This window comes from Nannobrachium achirus, assembly GCF_963921795.1.
Source record: "Nannobrachium achirus genome assembly, chromosome: 2".
Taxonomy (NCBI): domain Eukaryota; kingdom Metazoa; phylum Chordata; class Actinopteri; order Myctophiformes; family Myctophidae; genus Nannobrachium; species Nannobrachium achirus.
In genome coordinates, this window is record NC_137811.1 from 41,701,485 (window position 1) to 41,715,654 (window position 14,170).

At 42.2% G+C, this 14,170-nt stretch overlaps 2 protein-coding genes across 2 annotated transcripts in view; both read right to left on the bottom strand.

The window, feature by feature from the left end:
• Positions 1–788: 788 nt before the first annotated feature.
• On the bottom strand, positions 789–5,963 carry ccne2 (cyclin E2; the record flags this gene model as incomplete). The annotated part of the gene is made up of 11 exons (XM_080742048.1): positions 789–905; positions 1,437–1,594; positions 2,238–2,349; positions 3,058–3,192; positions 3,809–3,904; positions 4,020–4,166; positions 4,559–4,694; positions 4,925–5,073; positions 5,587–5,640; positions 5,753–5,837; positions 5,950–5,963. The coding sequence occupies 11 exons, from the start codon at positions 5,961–5,963 to the stop codon at positions 789–791; spliced, it is 1,203 nt and encodes a 400-aa protein (XP_080598174.1).
• Positions 5,964–13,440: 7,477 nt separating this feature from the next.
• LOC308298458 (neural-cadherin) overlaps positions 13,441–14,170 on the bottom strand; it is a gene marked incomplete at both ends in the record, with an annotated part of 162,219 nt that continues 161,489 nt past the window's right edge. Inside the window, 2 exons of the mRNA XM_080742061.1 lie at positions 13,441–13,936; positions 13,985–14,169. Of these exons, the coding sequence (XP_080598187.1) occupies positions 13,441–13,936; positions 13,985–14,169 (681 nt within the window). The remainder of the gene's footprint in view (positions 13,937–13,984; position 14,170) is intronic.

Below are 14,170 nucleotides of genomic sequence, written 5' to 3' on the forward strand. Positions count from 1 at the left end.
CCCTTAGACACTTTTAATAGTTGTGCCCCAATCTGGGCCCAAGAGTTACATTTTGAATCCCTACTCAAGTGGATCAGATTTAGATTTTGGGTGTTTAAAGATATTTGATTCAAACTTTTCTAGGTGGGGATTCAAAGTCTTGGGCTCTTGGGGACTGCAAGACTACAGGGAGAGGAAGAGAATTTGCCCCTGATATTAGTTATTAATGCGTCTGTCTGCACTTGGTCAAGACATTCCTGTACCATATTAAAGTTATTATCAATTCTCATATAGTTATGGCGTCTCCCCCTCTTTAGAAATTTGCCCTTTCACTTAACAAAATGAAATACTTTCTAGAGACAGGGCAATAACACTGGGGAGGTTGAAACGTTAATTATAAAACCCTCATCTATTGACAACATTTTTGTGCTTCCGTCTTATAAGACGGCTCACAACAGAAATTGTTCATTCACAATCCCACTAGAACCAGTAAGTGGCATTCTGGCCACTTAAGCATTCAACACCTGGAGACAACTTGGACAGCGGGAGCGCAGCAGGTTTCTGTATGTTCCTGGTCTCAAAAATCTCTATCAATCTTGATAAAAGCAATAGGTACGGCATGACACCCAATTAGTGTTTAAAAAAAAAAAAAGTTAGGCATTTAGTAAAAGCCTATCCTATTGATCACCAATGGGGCCGTCCTATTTCCCCCTGATAAGTCTGGATGAAATGTGGTTGAAGGTTTCTTTTACGGTCGCTTCACCGTTTAGAATCTCCACGAGGTAAGAGCTTTGATGGGTCCATGAATCTCAGTGACTGGTGGGTTTTTCCGTGCTACTGGGAGGGGTCAGTAGGCTTGGTGGTCCCAGGGCCACGGGTGACATCTGGCAGTCTGGGCTGTCAATCCGTCTCTCATGAGCCATACCCTGTTAAGAGAGGAATTTGACATAAGCACAGGGAGGAGGATTCATTCAATTAAATTGAGCTTTTGCTCAATTTAATTGCCAAAGCAAGTGTCAAATAAAAACTGTTGAAAATGGGGAACATTTTGTAAGTACAAAGCCTTTCTTTCAGGCTTTGGGGCAGAATAGGTCATGTTCACAATCTAACCTAAACCTGTCCAAGGTAAGAAGAAAATAAGCTAGTTATATTTTAGAGACAAGGATGTATAGGAAATAGTAAATAAGGTCTGAATATTCAACGACATTCAGTTCTGGGTTATAAAGAGATAATGGTGGAATTTAGTGAAAGATGAGAGCATGTAGCTAGTAGTTGCTGTGGAAAATGTCCAACTCATGTAGTTTCTGGTGCCAAAGCACCACCTAGTGTCCAAGTGATTACTTTTTCCTTCACTTCACATGATAGGACTGATATTTTCATGACAGGGCAGTATAGTAAGTAAGGTGGAGGTGAAGAACAGCGAAAACCCAACAAAAAGACTGCTGCTGAAAACTCACCAAGAGCTCCAGGTAGTCTACATGCGTCTGGATGTTGTGCCTGTCATCCATCTTAACTTTGGCAAAGTTCTTCAGTTCAACTGTGGGCAGTTCTCGCACAGTATCCACAAAGGGAGTCATCCACCGCACACAGGGAGATACACTCTCCCATGTTAGACCTAGGATGATAAAGAGGGCAGAAACCATCACCCATGAGCATGTGTGCAACAGCCAGGAATGGGGAAGAGAGCCAAATGTGTCACACTTCAGGGTGACAACATGTTTCATCAACTAAGCTCAAGACTCTTTGGGTCGGTGACCGGTCAGAACGAAATAACATCTTTACACCATCAGAATGAAATACAAGACCAATGAATGGAAAACAAGAGTATATATCATGTCTGTAAGCTGGTAGATTTTCAAACTAAGAAGTCTGTGCTTTCAAGACTGAAATACTTGAATCCTAAAAGCTTGTCATTTTAAGACTTTTTCCACAACCTGTATTTATCCTGATTTTATTGGAAGAAAAGAAGTATACTGATATTTGAACTGTTAGTGTGGGTCAGTGGCGTAGAATAACTACCGTAAGTAAGTACATTTACTTAAGGACTGAAGTACGCGTTGTGAGCTTGTAGATCTGCCATTTTCAAATATTTTGTACTTTTGGTACACATTCATACATTTTGAATTCCAGACTTACTTGTTAACAGTATTTCTAAAACATGTGAGTAGTAGTACTTAATGCCAGCCTCATGTCCGCATCCACTTTTGGCTGAATAAAAACAATCACAAATTGAATTCAAGTTAAAGCGAAGCTCATACCTGATATTTTATGAACCACTTCAAAAGAAGAAAAGTGGCAGAAGGCGGCTGCCGCCAGAACGCTGTAGGAGTAATCCAGAGAGTCGATGTCCAGTATGCACAGGTCCAACAGCTGCAACACAACGGCCTATGGTTAATGTCAAGACACGAAGAGCTTCCACACAGGAACTGCAGAACTGACTCAACACTGTCAGTTAACCACTTATACCAGGGGTTCTCAAAGTGGGGTCCAGGGGATACCCAGGGGTCCCCCAGCAAAATGTGTCAATACATAAAAAAAAAGAACCCCTTTATACATATTTTATACATTGATATTCAAAAAACGTTTGAGACCCACTGACTTATACCCACAACACTTGACTGGGGTTCACGTGTAGAGGCTCTTTTCTTTTTATCTACACCAAATCTATTCAACAAAAATAGCTGATCTACAAGATGTATGATTTTACGTGGGGATATCACAGTAATCTCACACAAAAAAGATCACAATAGCAGTTTCATAGCATCACTAAGGACTCAATAACGCCAGAGGGCTTATTTCTATTGTTGCACTCCTGACACACAATTAAAAAAAAAACACTTTGGACACATAATAAATCAGACAGATATAATAATACAGATATACATTGTGAGCTTGTAGATCTGGAACTTTTGGCGAATATTCCGCCCAGAATAGGGATGCTAGGGATCAAGTGGTTAAATCAAGAGAAGGTAACCAGCTGAAATACTCCAACTGGTGACAACACAAGAGTTTAATTTGGGCACGATAAATAACTATTCCAAACTAAGGTTGTTCTGTGTGCTTGCCATTTATTCTTACTTGTGTGATCTGAATGTAGGTGTGCTGGGAAAACTGAGGCACTAAGAAGTTGTCACCGTCTGTCTGGGCCTCAACCTGGGCATAGAGCTTCAGCCAGGTGATGGGAGTCTCTGGACAAAGGTTCCAGTCCAATGCCTGGGGAGAAACAGGACAGGAGTTAAGTATCATGAGTCATTTATAACAACCTCAACCTTACCCTGAATCACAACTGGGGTAAAAACACAGGCCCAGAACAGCAGAGAGAAGTGGAAATTCTTTGTACGTGCTAGCTGGCATAAAGGGCAGTAAGTCAAGTCTCTCAACTGTCACTGGATTTAAGAATGAAACTTGTATGCAATAAGACCTATAATTTGTTACAATGCATGCTAAATACAGCTGGATAGATTTCCCAGGTCACTGAAGTAGTGTACATTTATTTATTTAGACTCACCAATCCAAGAGGGGGGGAAAAAGCGTACAAAGAAACTGCATTTTCACTGTTTATAACAGAACCCTACTCCTGTACATTACAGGTCTATTTACAAATTAGGTTAACTCCAGCTGATGAAACATTCGTTGTTGGGGTAAAAGAGGCACAGTTTGTACTCATGGACAGTTTCAGATTTGTTGTGGCCATTTGATTAGGTTACTTGGCACATCGAGAATCTTAGGGGGACACGCTCTAGCATGCATTGTTCCGTGCCGTTCCTGCGGGTGCATGTGAAAAAATTACCATGGTACCGGTTTCTACGACCATTACACCACTGCCTACCTTCAATATCATGAGTTCTATCCGCTGGATGTCCCACATATCACAGGCTCCATCTGTAACGTACGCAAATTCATGGATCTTGGGTGGATAAATCTCCTGGGAAAGGTTAAGAAAATGGATGGCATTGTTAAGTGAGATTGCCAGGGGATTAACAGTCAGTGTACAGATGAAGGTTACTCCAAAATAATAAGGGAGATGTTGAGGAACCTACTTCTATCTTGGAAGCAATGAAGAGGGCTGTGATGCCGATGAGCTGCAGGTTCCCCTTGCTGACGTTAACCTGGCTCATCATGAAGCGGTCAAAGAAGTCCTGGGCAAGGTATGCCGTCTGTCGGTGGAGAGCATACACCTCGCTCACCTGCAAACACGTCAAGGTAAGTCGAAAAAAGTCAGCCATCTTTGTTGTCACAAGAAACCTTTTAACAACTTATCATAGCATCCCCATTTTGATCATTTCATAATAGGCAAACATTTGGCTGTTCATTGCCACACTGAAAGAGGTAGATAGACCCAAAGTTAAGTAAAACAAAAGAAAGCTGGCCATTGTAGAGCATTAGGCAAACTACTGCCACACAGTAGATGACAATTCTTCATCTTTTACCCCGTTTTGTGTTCCAGATAATGCAGCTCTTAGATTGTACAGAGTTGAACACCCCATATTTTACAGGGTTTTAATAGATCTTATCATAACTATAATACCTTAAACAGATCTGACCAATGTGACCACGGCCACCAGCCCACATACTGTACCTCAAAAAGCCAGTCCAGGAGAATGGCCCTCATCTTAGCCTGCATTTTGGGGTTCTGCTCCAGGTAGTTCTTATCGTGGACATACTTCAGCTCTTTATTTAACATCTTGATCCACACATCGTCTGAGCTCGCCCAACTGGAAAGGAGGCATGCATACATTAAGTAAATTGAAAGGTGAACTTAAAAACTTGGCCAAGTGACATAACAAAGCCTCAGCACATTGCAAATACAAAGCAGGGTGGGGATAATTAATAGTCTCAAAAGCACACACCGCGCGCACACACACACACACACACACACACACACACACACACACACACACACACACACACACACACACACACACACACACACACACACACACACCTTAGACAGGGTAAAGGTGATGGTTTGATGAAGAGGTTCTTGAATCTGTATCGCCTGAACCCAGTTGGGTCATTGTTGATGGGTTCCAGCTCTTTATGTGGAGTCTCAATAAGGACACATGGACTGGCTCCCTCTTGAGACCACCGATTCTACATTACAGACAAAAACATGTTACTTTTTTAGTTTGTGAAAAGAATATAGAATGTTGTTCAAAGCATGTTATAGAAGTAATGGGTAAAGAACACCAGAAATGTGTGTTCCCTATCTTACTTGCTTAGGGCACACACATTTCTAATAGAAATGCAGTTAATACAAGTTGCCCATGTTAATAATAATCCTAATAATATGAATGCATGACTAAACAGCTACCAAGAACTAGATCCAAGTACACATACAATTATTAGCAATTTTAGCTGGCGTTTTATTATCGGGGGGGGATAAATAAGGCGGGTAGGAAGACAAAACGCGGGGTCAATCAAGCGCGCGCACCGCTAACCCACTGGTCCACTGACACAGATAATATTACAACACACTTATCAGCGACTCAGCACATTAGCTAGCACACATCTTACAATCAACACACAATGATTAAAGCTCTTCAATGCTTCATGCGAATAGAATAAGTGAATGTTAAAGATAGCGCAGCACTGTAAGACACTAACCTGTATTTCATAATTTTGTTTCTTGGCAGCAGGTTGCAATTTCTTTTTGGACGGCTGGAGGAGAAGGGGAAAATACAGTACAGTTAACATCAGCACAGTATAGCGACAATATGAATACTCTGGAGTTAAAAAATAAGACCAATGTGTATTTATTAATGGCACAAACCTCTGATTTTCTTTTGTTTGGGGCGACCTTTACTACCACTTGCTCTGGCGCATTCTCGTCTCTTGCCTGCAATGTGATGCGACCACTAAAGCAAAGAAGAGCACACATTAAATTAATATGTATTTTGTATTATGACCAACTAGGAACGTTACGTTACAAGTATTGTATGCCTGTAGTTGTGCATTGCCTTAGCTTACCTGCGTCTAGACATGATGAATGAATGATGAAGCTAGGGTTTCACTGCAATGACAAAAGGAACAGTTCAGGATGCTTTACATGCCAAGCCAGAGCTACTGAAATTAGCATTTCACACCAAGCCATGGTGCAGACATACAAATAGGCTAAATGTACCCTCTTTAAGAGTGAACTGTATCCTATATGTACCGCAGAGGTAAAACACAGATGTATATATGAAGTTCAAACTAGCCTAACACTATCTTTAGCTACTAGTATTAGCCAGCTAAAATAGGAGGGGGTAGTCCTGGGTCCCTTCCCTGTTTGTTCATGGAAAATGGTGATAATTGTCATATTTGACCAGAGGTCCAGGTCTGCACTAAAAGCCACACATCCCAAGCATAGCACGGAGTTGGTAGAATTTGCAAAAACGTCGGTTAGATGTAGAATTTTAACGATTTGCGAAACTCGAACACGCGCCAATTTCAGCCTACAAAGCGGGAGGGCTTTCAGCCCTGCCTCTTGTTCTTCTTGTTCGGGCACAGATCGTCCCCAACCTTCCATAATAACAACAATACAACATCACAACACACCGATATACTACATATATGTACTGCTATCTTACATATGTATAGCCACGACCACGAAAATACCGCGTTAATCCTTTTATGTAGGCTAACGTTACTACACTTCTGCAACGTCCATGATGAACATAGTACAGATCCACGTCCACACCTACACGTTATATCTAAACAAAACGCCACTAATAACGTGGGATAAGTAGTCAGTTCAACAAATACCCGTGGTCCATTTTAACAGTAAATCCAAAAGTCTCAAACTAACCAAGGTAGCTGCAAAAATCAGATAGTAGTTTGAAGAAGAAGCAACTGCTTGTTTGTTTAGGTCGCCATTGAAGAAGAAAAATGAAAGAAATGACCCATCCAAATGAACGCAATGAACGAGGGGAATGTATTATAAACTCCACGAGCCTTTCAGCTCCAAACAGAACACCAAAATCCTTGTTAAAAACGAGCAAAGAGCCGGACGAGTCCTCCTGTCCTCTTACCTCTGAGACGAATAATGAATGAATGGCTGGATCAGCTGGCGCGCCGGCGCCAATAGACCTACTTATACAGCAGCAGCCTACTACGACCAGTGCAGTGCGCATGTGTGTTGCCGGCTGTTTTAAACGCGCTAAAACGTTCAAATGCCGAATTCTGTTTACTATAAAGACACAATAATGCAGGTTCGGATCCAAAGGTACAATGCTGTCATTTTGATATATACGTATGGTGACGATAGAGGCTTCTTTCAACGAGTTTAACCGACCGGTGTTACTCGTTCTGTGCACACAGCGTACGACTTTAGAGGTTTTTTACGATTAAAAGTGTTTTCTTCGTTTTCCGGTCAGAATTAAACGATTCCGCAGACGTATATGTGACATCTGACATGGTTTTCGCCATACAATGTAGTACATACGACGATATTTTAGTTGTTTTTTTGCAGCTCAGATAATGCTTCCGTGTTAGATGTCTGCCGGTGGGAGGAGTTTCTCACACGCTGAGCCAATGAGAAGGAAGCTAGGAGCGACAACGTGCTTTTAACTCCAGATGTAAACAAAGCGAACACGTGGAGCTGCTGTCAAACCGAAGCCAGCTTCAATTACACTACTTTTATAGTAGGCCTATATTATATTATATTCACACAACAACAACAACAACAACAACAACATAGAATTGACACCTATATAAATACTGTGTATCTTGCGAATTACAGATATCAAAATGTCATTTTTTTATTATTATTTTTAATTATTGATCATTGTACTTAGCTTTAAATGTAGACTCTCTCTCTGTCAAGACAGATACGCCCAAGCAGGGGACAAGGCTCTTATTTGAGCCTTGTCCTCAATCAGTGGAAGCGATAACAACATTTATTTTTGTTATTGTATTTGCACTTAGATATCAAGAAGATACTGCAACCACCTACTGTGTGAATCGTGTAAGAGATTATTTATTCAGATGTTTATGTTTATTCAACTTTCAGCATGATCACAGACGTGCCATTAGAAACACACTGAAAGACTGAATTATTTTGCCGATTACAATATAAAACTTCAAAAATAAAAAATGCATTTGCCTACAAATCTAAAATCCACTATCATTTAAGTGTATGGGATTGGTGATTGGTGATTTCTTGTATCTCTCAGTTTTGCATACTGGAGTGTCCAGGTCATCTCCATTCCTTGTTTGGCGACCAGAGATCTCTATCCTAGTACCTCCGGCCAAGTAGGATTTGGCCAGAGGTATACTCAGGATTTGGTTTTAAGGTCCGTACACATCAGATGTGTTTATTTTGTGCGGTTAATTCACATTCATTTAATGGGCTTTTGAGTCAATCCATCCATTCACTCTCACACGCCTCTCACTCAGACTCACTGATTTGAAAGTGTGAAACCCAGTGAATCATAGGGGAGTGGAGCCCTGCATATTAGCATTGAAATGCCCTGGTCTGCATAGCAATGCACCAGGTGTGGACCTTTAATCCTACTTTTCAACTCACCCCCTTCTTTACACCTGTAAACCTGTGATGTGACAATACATTCAGATTCTTTGAGGATCAGAATGAGATGACAAGAGATGCAGAATCTAAACGTATGGTTCCATGTGAGTGGGAGACGGCCGGGCCCACAGATATCCATCGCTACATCTGGGACCCAGGAGATGGTGTCAAAGGAGAATGGACCCTGCCAACAGTATATATTATGTACTGGGGTTGGCCACTTCAAATCATCTATGAAGAATTGGGTCTTGGCCGTCAAGTGCAGCATGCGCATACCAGAAGTCTGATAAAGACTACCTTTAGAAGCCAAACCTTTAGAAGCCGTCCTCTTTGACTTAGGGCCAATGGCGAGGGCATGGCTGCACGACACTGCCACATGATGAAACAGGACGAATGTTCCATACCTTTATTGTGAGTTCTCAAAGGACAAATATGTCACATACATTCCATTCTTTTTTTTTATCTCCACCATGCCAGCTGAAGGCAGTAGATTATGTTTTCACCTCTGTCTGAGAGAGAGAGAGAGAGAGAGAGAGAGAGAGAGAGAGAGAGAGACTCTGTGTGTGTGTGTGTGTGTGTGTGTGTGTGTGTGTGTGTGTGTGTGTGTGTGTGTGTGTGTGCGTGCGTGCGTGCGTGCGTGCGTGCGTGCGTGCGTGCGTGCGTGCGTGCGTGCGTGTGTTTGTTTATACTGTATGTCTGTCTGTGAACAGCTCATTTCTCCTAGTAGGCCAAGGAAGAACATAACGGGTCGCTTCACATTTTGGCTTATAATTCTTGAACCATTTCATGTTGTATAATAATAATTTTAAAAAATCCCCTTGGCAGGCAGTTGGATTCCTTGGCTCGTAACTGCCTATTTAGGCCCCACACATTTCCAAATATCAAGACTTTATGCCATTTTGTGTTCACTACATCACCCAGCCATGACAGAGGAGCATCAGAGAAAGATGAAGTGGCTGCAAGGCAGTGCAAGCAGCTGCTTTCTTAATGAACAATAATCTCCTATGAGATATGAAGCAGATTAAATTCTTCTAACACACTGGTAGGTCTTGTTTACAAGTCAGATGTGTTGCATTCAAGATCAACTATGTTGTTCAACACAAAAAGGCAACTGTTGTGAGGACTAGTAGAAGTTGTAGTGGCTATGCCTCACTACTAGTAATAACACTAATAATGCTACAGTTGACAATACATTAATACTATTGCTAGTAAACTCACACTATTTAATATATCCTTTTGTTTTTCTCAATGTAATCTGAACAGGATTACTGCATGTTTCTCTGTGGTGAAATATGTGAGGATTCACTTTAGTTTGTGTCCATATTGGCCCGTACACACACAGGCACTCGTGGAGTGGAAGTGGAAGTGGAACATAATGCCAACATTGCCAGACAGGCAAAAAACTGCAGCGCTGAAGGTAAGAGAGGTTTGATACATTTCTGTGAATAGACCTTGTTTAGATTATGATGTGCCCACTAATAATTACATAGAACTACTCCTTTAAGTACAGTACTTGAGAAATGTGGTGGAAAATACATTCCACCATTGGTAATTGATCCAAAATTGAAAGAGAGAAAAGATCAAAGATCAAGATCAATGAAACTGTAATGCCTTGGGGAATAGCTGTTTTATTAAAAGTCATATACAAAAGGAATATTCCATGTTAGGTTGCTATAAAACGTACATATGTACAGTACATCATATTTTACATAACTTAAAGAATGTTCAGTTCTAAATACAACAAGTTTAGACACTGGTGCGGACTGAAGGAATGCCTCCGTCACATTCACACGAATGCGTCTGTGACATCTGCACAAATCAACACATTCACACACACATGGTCATAAAACATTGTCTCAACAGTTAGTTTATACTGACAGTTGTCAACTCAGTTTATGTTAAAACACACAATACATCATATTTGGAGCTAAAAATCAGTTCATAAAAGACACCCGTGTAACTTGTTTTGGATGCATAGCTTCCAGTACAACTGTCTGAAGGTACACTTTTGGGGCCAGGGATAAAATCAGTGACACTTGTCTTGGTTCCTCCGTGCACTGGCGTACTTCAAAACGTAGCAAGGATGTTTTAACACCGTGGGGCTAATAATGTCTTTGTGGCATGTTTGTCCTTGCTTTTTTTCTTTGTTTTGTATCTGTTCCTTTGAGACACCTGTTTGTTAAATGCACGTCATATATTTGATTGGACTTTCACCAGTGTCTTTCTTCACACTAAGGCCAAACTAAACATTGGAAGGATTTCCAGCAAGGTCACTCGATCCACTATTTTGAAATCCGTCGTTGAAAATATCAAACCAATAATATAACATTATTTCAACTATCATCACCATTTATGATTGTACTCTTCGCCTGTTCATTATCTGACTCTCTCTTGTCTCCGAGTCCATGCTCAGACCACAACAGGAAATATTTCTTCATAAAAAAAACACACAGTACATAAACCATCTATAAAACAATACATTCATTATTTAGAAGTTGCCAAGACAAAAATATATGGGGATGTTGCTTCGAGGTAGGGAACGAAATTACCACCAGCCACTCGCCAAATGCTGATGACTTTTTGTCATATCTCTATAGGCAGGAGCGGTACATCCAAATGGCTACGACTCCCATTTGGCCTTCCTCTCACCTCTAGGGATATGTTCTGTATGCATACTCAGAGATAGGTGGGAACATGACAGCTACCTCCAAACAATACAACACATATACTGAAGAGTCCACCCACCCCATAATACAGTCAGTGCACAAAGGAGGGGGAGCCAATATTGGATGCTTTTTCAACAAGAGTACAAAAATAATCTTTCATCTAAAAACCTATTGTCAGTGTATATTTCATTTTTTCACCAGGCAAGTTGAGAGGATTTTTTTTAAATTCTCAGCATTTTAAGGTTTTGTACTTTTTATTTGGCAAATTGATCCCACAGTCCCTTTTATAATGACATAGAATCACCCGCTATAGTGCAACACGAAGATAGAAAAAATGCTAAAGAAAATGACTGTGTGTGTAGATTAGTTGCAAGAAACAACTCTATAACCTTGATGTTAAAGGACAACTTTGTTTTTTTTTTACAACAAGGGTTCATATCTTAGATTTAGATTGTAATTAGAGAAAAGAAAAGATGAGTGTTAAAACGTTTTCATTTGCTTCTTTCTGTCGTTTTAGCAATTTTAATGACATAGATTTCAGTGGTTGGGGGCATGCATGTGGGTGGCTAAATATGTCTTTTTAGATGCAATAAGCCCATTCCCAAGATGCTCCACAGTCTTTCATGGGCAGATGTGACAATATGGGGGCTAGTAGTGTTACTGTAAATAGTAATAAAGAAAGTGCCAGTTTATTGTGTCTAAAAAGACACATTTAATTGCATGCATGCCCCCATGCACTGAAATCAAAGTCTTTAAAATCGCTAAAACAATAGAAAGAAGTAAATGAAAACATTTTAACACTCATCTTTTCTTTTGTTTTCTCTAATTACAATCTAAAATATTAACCCTTGCTGTAAAACAAACAAAGTTGTCCTTTAATAGTAATAGAGAAACTGGCAATGAGAAACTGTGAAAAGACCCTCAAGAGTCCTTTCACGTGATTCTGTTTTGATGTGAAGATCTGTGCATTTACACAAAAACAGAAGATCTGAATTTGAACTTTTTTTGACACCAATTTGAACATTACCTCTGCAGCCTACTGTACATTCTATGGAAGTGTTTTTTTTTAAATGGTCACTCATTAATACTCTGTTGTCTTTAAAAATCAAACCTCGGTTCGAAGTGGAGCGGTGAATTTGAGCAGCTGTACCCCATGTGAGTGAGTGAGTGAGTGTAAACTGTGCCTGTGAGTGAGTGGTGAGTGTGCCTGGCCTGCACAAAACAGCGCCCCTCCTTTAACTAGTGTGTTGTGTGTGGCCACTCAAGGTATTGCCAGGCTACGGACACGGCCAGCCAGCCACCCAGCCACCCACCCAGCCACCCACGGACATACCCACGGATATACCTGTCTATTGGGAGCGCTTTCACCGCTCCAAAAATGTTAATAACATGAAAGCCAGGTGTTAGACAAACAGTGTACAGTATCTTCAAGCATATTACTAACTGAAGATATATAAAACTACCAGAGTGTGTATACCCAACTTGGTAACTTGATTGGTATTATCAAGTTCAAACTCACATTGTCACATTGAGGAACAATTTCCACCGCGTATAAGCTGGCTAAAAAATAATGTAAAACCTAAATAAATACAGTACATGGAACAGCTTTTAAAGAGACGAATAAAAGCCAATAAATAAATTCAAATCAGAATGACACCATTTGTCAACACCTCCCACTAGACAAACCCGCTACTAAAACAACTGTTACCCATTGTCTGTCTGTGTGTGCTTTGTTTCCATGACAATGACTCGTAACACATTCTGTAGACCACAACCCTGTATAGTTGACCAGGGTCTGTATAGTTGACTACTAGTAGGTCCCCCCTTTTTCCCCCTCCGCACCAAATATCAAAGATCTACAAGCTCACAGCCCTTCGCTTTGCAACGGGTTGTGAGTTTGCAGATCTGCTATTTTCGCTGATTGTTCACCGCCCAGATGCTAGGGTTCATGTGGCTGAAAAGCTTCATCATAATTTCCCACATTCGCCTTATTCTTGGTCTCCTCTCCTCTACTTCCACTGGTCCAGTCCTTGTCTATCTGTCTGTCTGACCACATCGACAGCAGACAAAGGTACAACATACATACATATTTGGTGGTTGACAATCCTGTGACACCAATGCACACCATACATTTTAATATGGACGGGCACATAGGCGATAAAAACCGCTAACGCTGGTAGTGTTAATGCTATGCTACCCATTTACACAGGGCTGTGTTTAGTGGACAGAGACATTGTAGGGTTGGCTGTACGCATATAGTTCCATAGGGGGTTTACCAGGGGGGCCCTAATGTGGATGGGGGAGGGGGTCCTGGCTATGGCTCCTCTGCATGTAGCTGACAGCGTCCCTGTACGTGAGGGCCAACTGGGGCCGGTCGTACATCTCGCTCAGTGTCTGGAACTTGGGGCCCCAGCTGGACAGCCTGTCGTAACCGAAACCCCCCTCGTCGTCCGCGTCCTCCTCCGGAAGCCCCGCGGCGTCCCGGCAGGACGAGACCGAGCCCAGTGAGCTGAGGCTGCCCACCGACGAGCCGGAGCCCTCCACGCACCAGACGTGGTAGGCGTCCTGCGGGTACACGTCGCTGTCGGTGTCCGCCTCCCAGATGATGCGCGCCACGTAGCTCTTGAAGTCGCCGTGGGACTGCGGTCCCGCCTGGGGGGCCGTGTCCGCGTAGCCGCCGGCGTCGCTCACCTTGAGGTCCCCGCTGGCGCCGTGGTTGGTGTAGCAGCCGGTGGTTCCGTTGGCGTCATAAGCGGCGTAGGCGGCGTCGCTGCTAGCGCAGCTGCCGCCGTTTGCGTTGGCGTGGTGGTGGTGATGGTGGTGGTGCTGGTGGTGGTGGTGGTGGTGGGGGATGCTGAGGTACGGGGCGCCCGAGCTGCTGCAGGAGGAGCCGGCCGGGTGCACCTCCTCCTGGGAGCCCTGGGAGGACTTGATGAGCGGAGCCGTGGTGCAGGAGGACGACTGGGACAGGCTGGAGCACAGGGGACGCTTCAGCTCTGTGATGTCGTATGCGTTC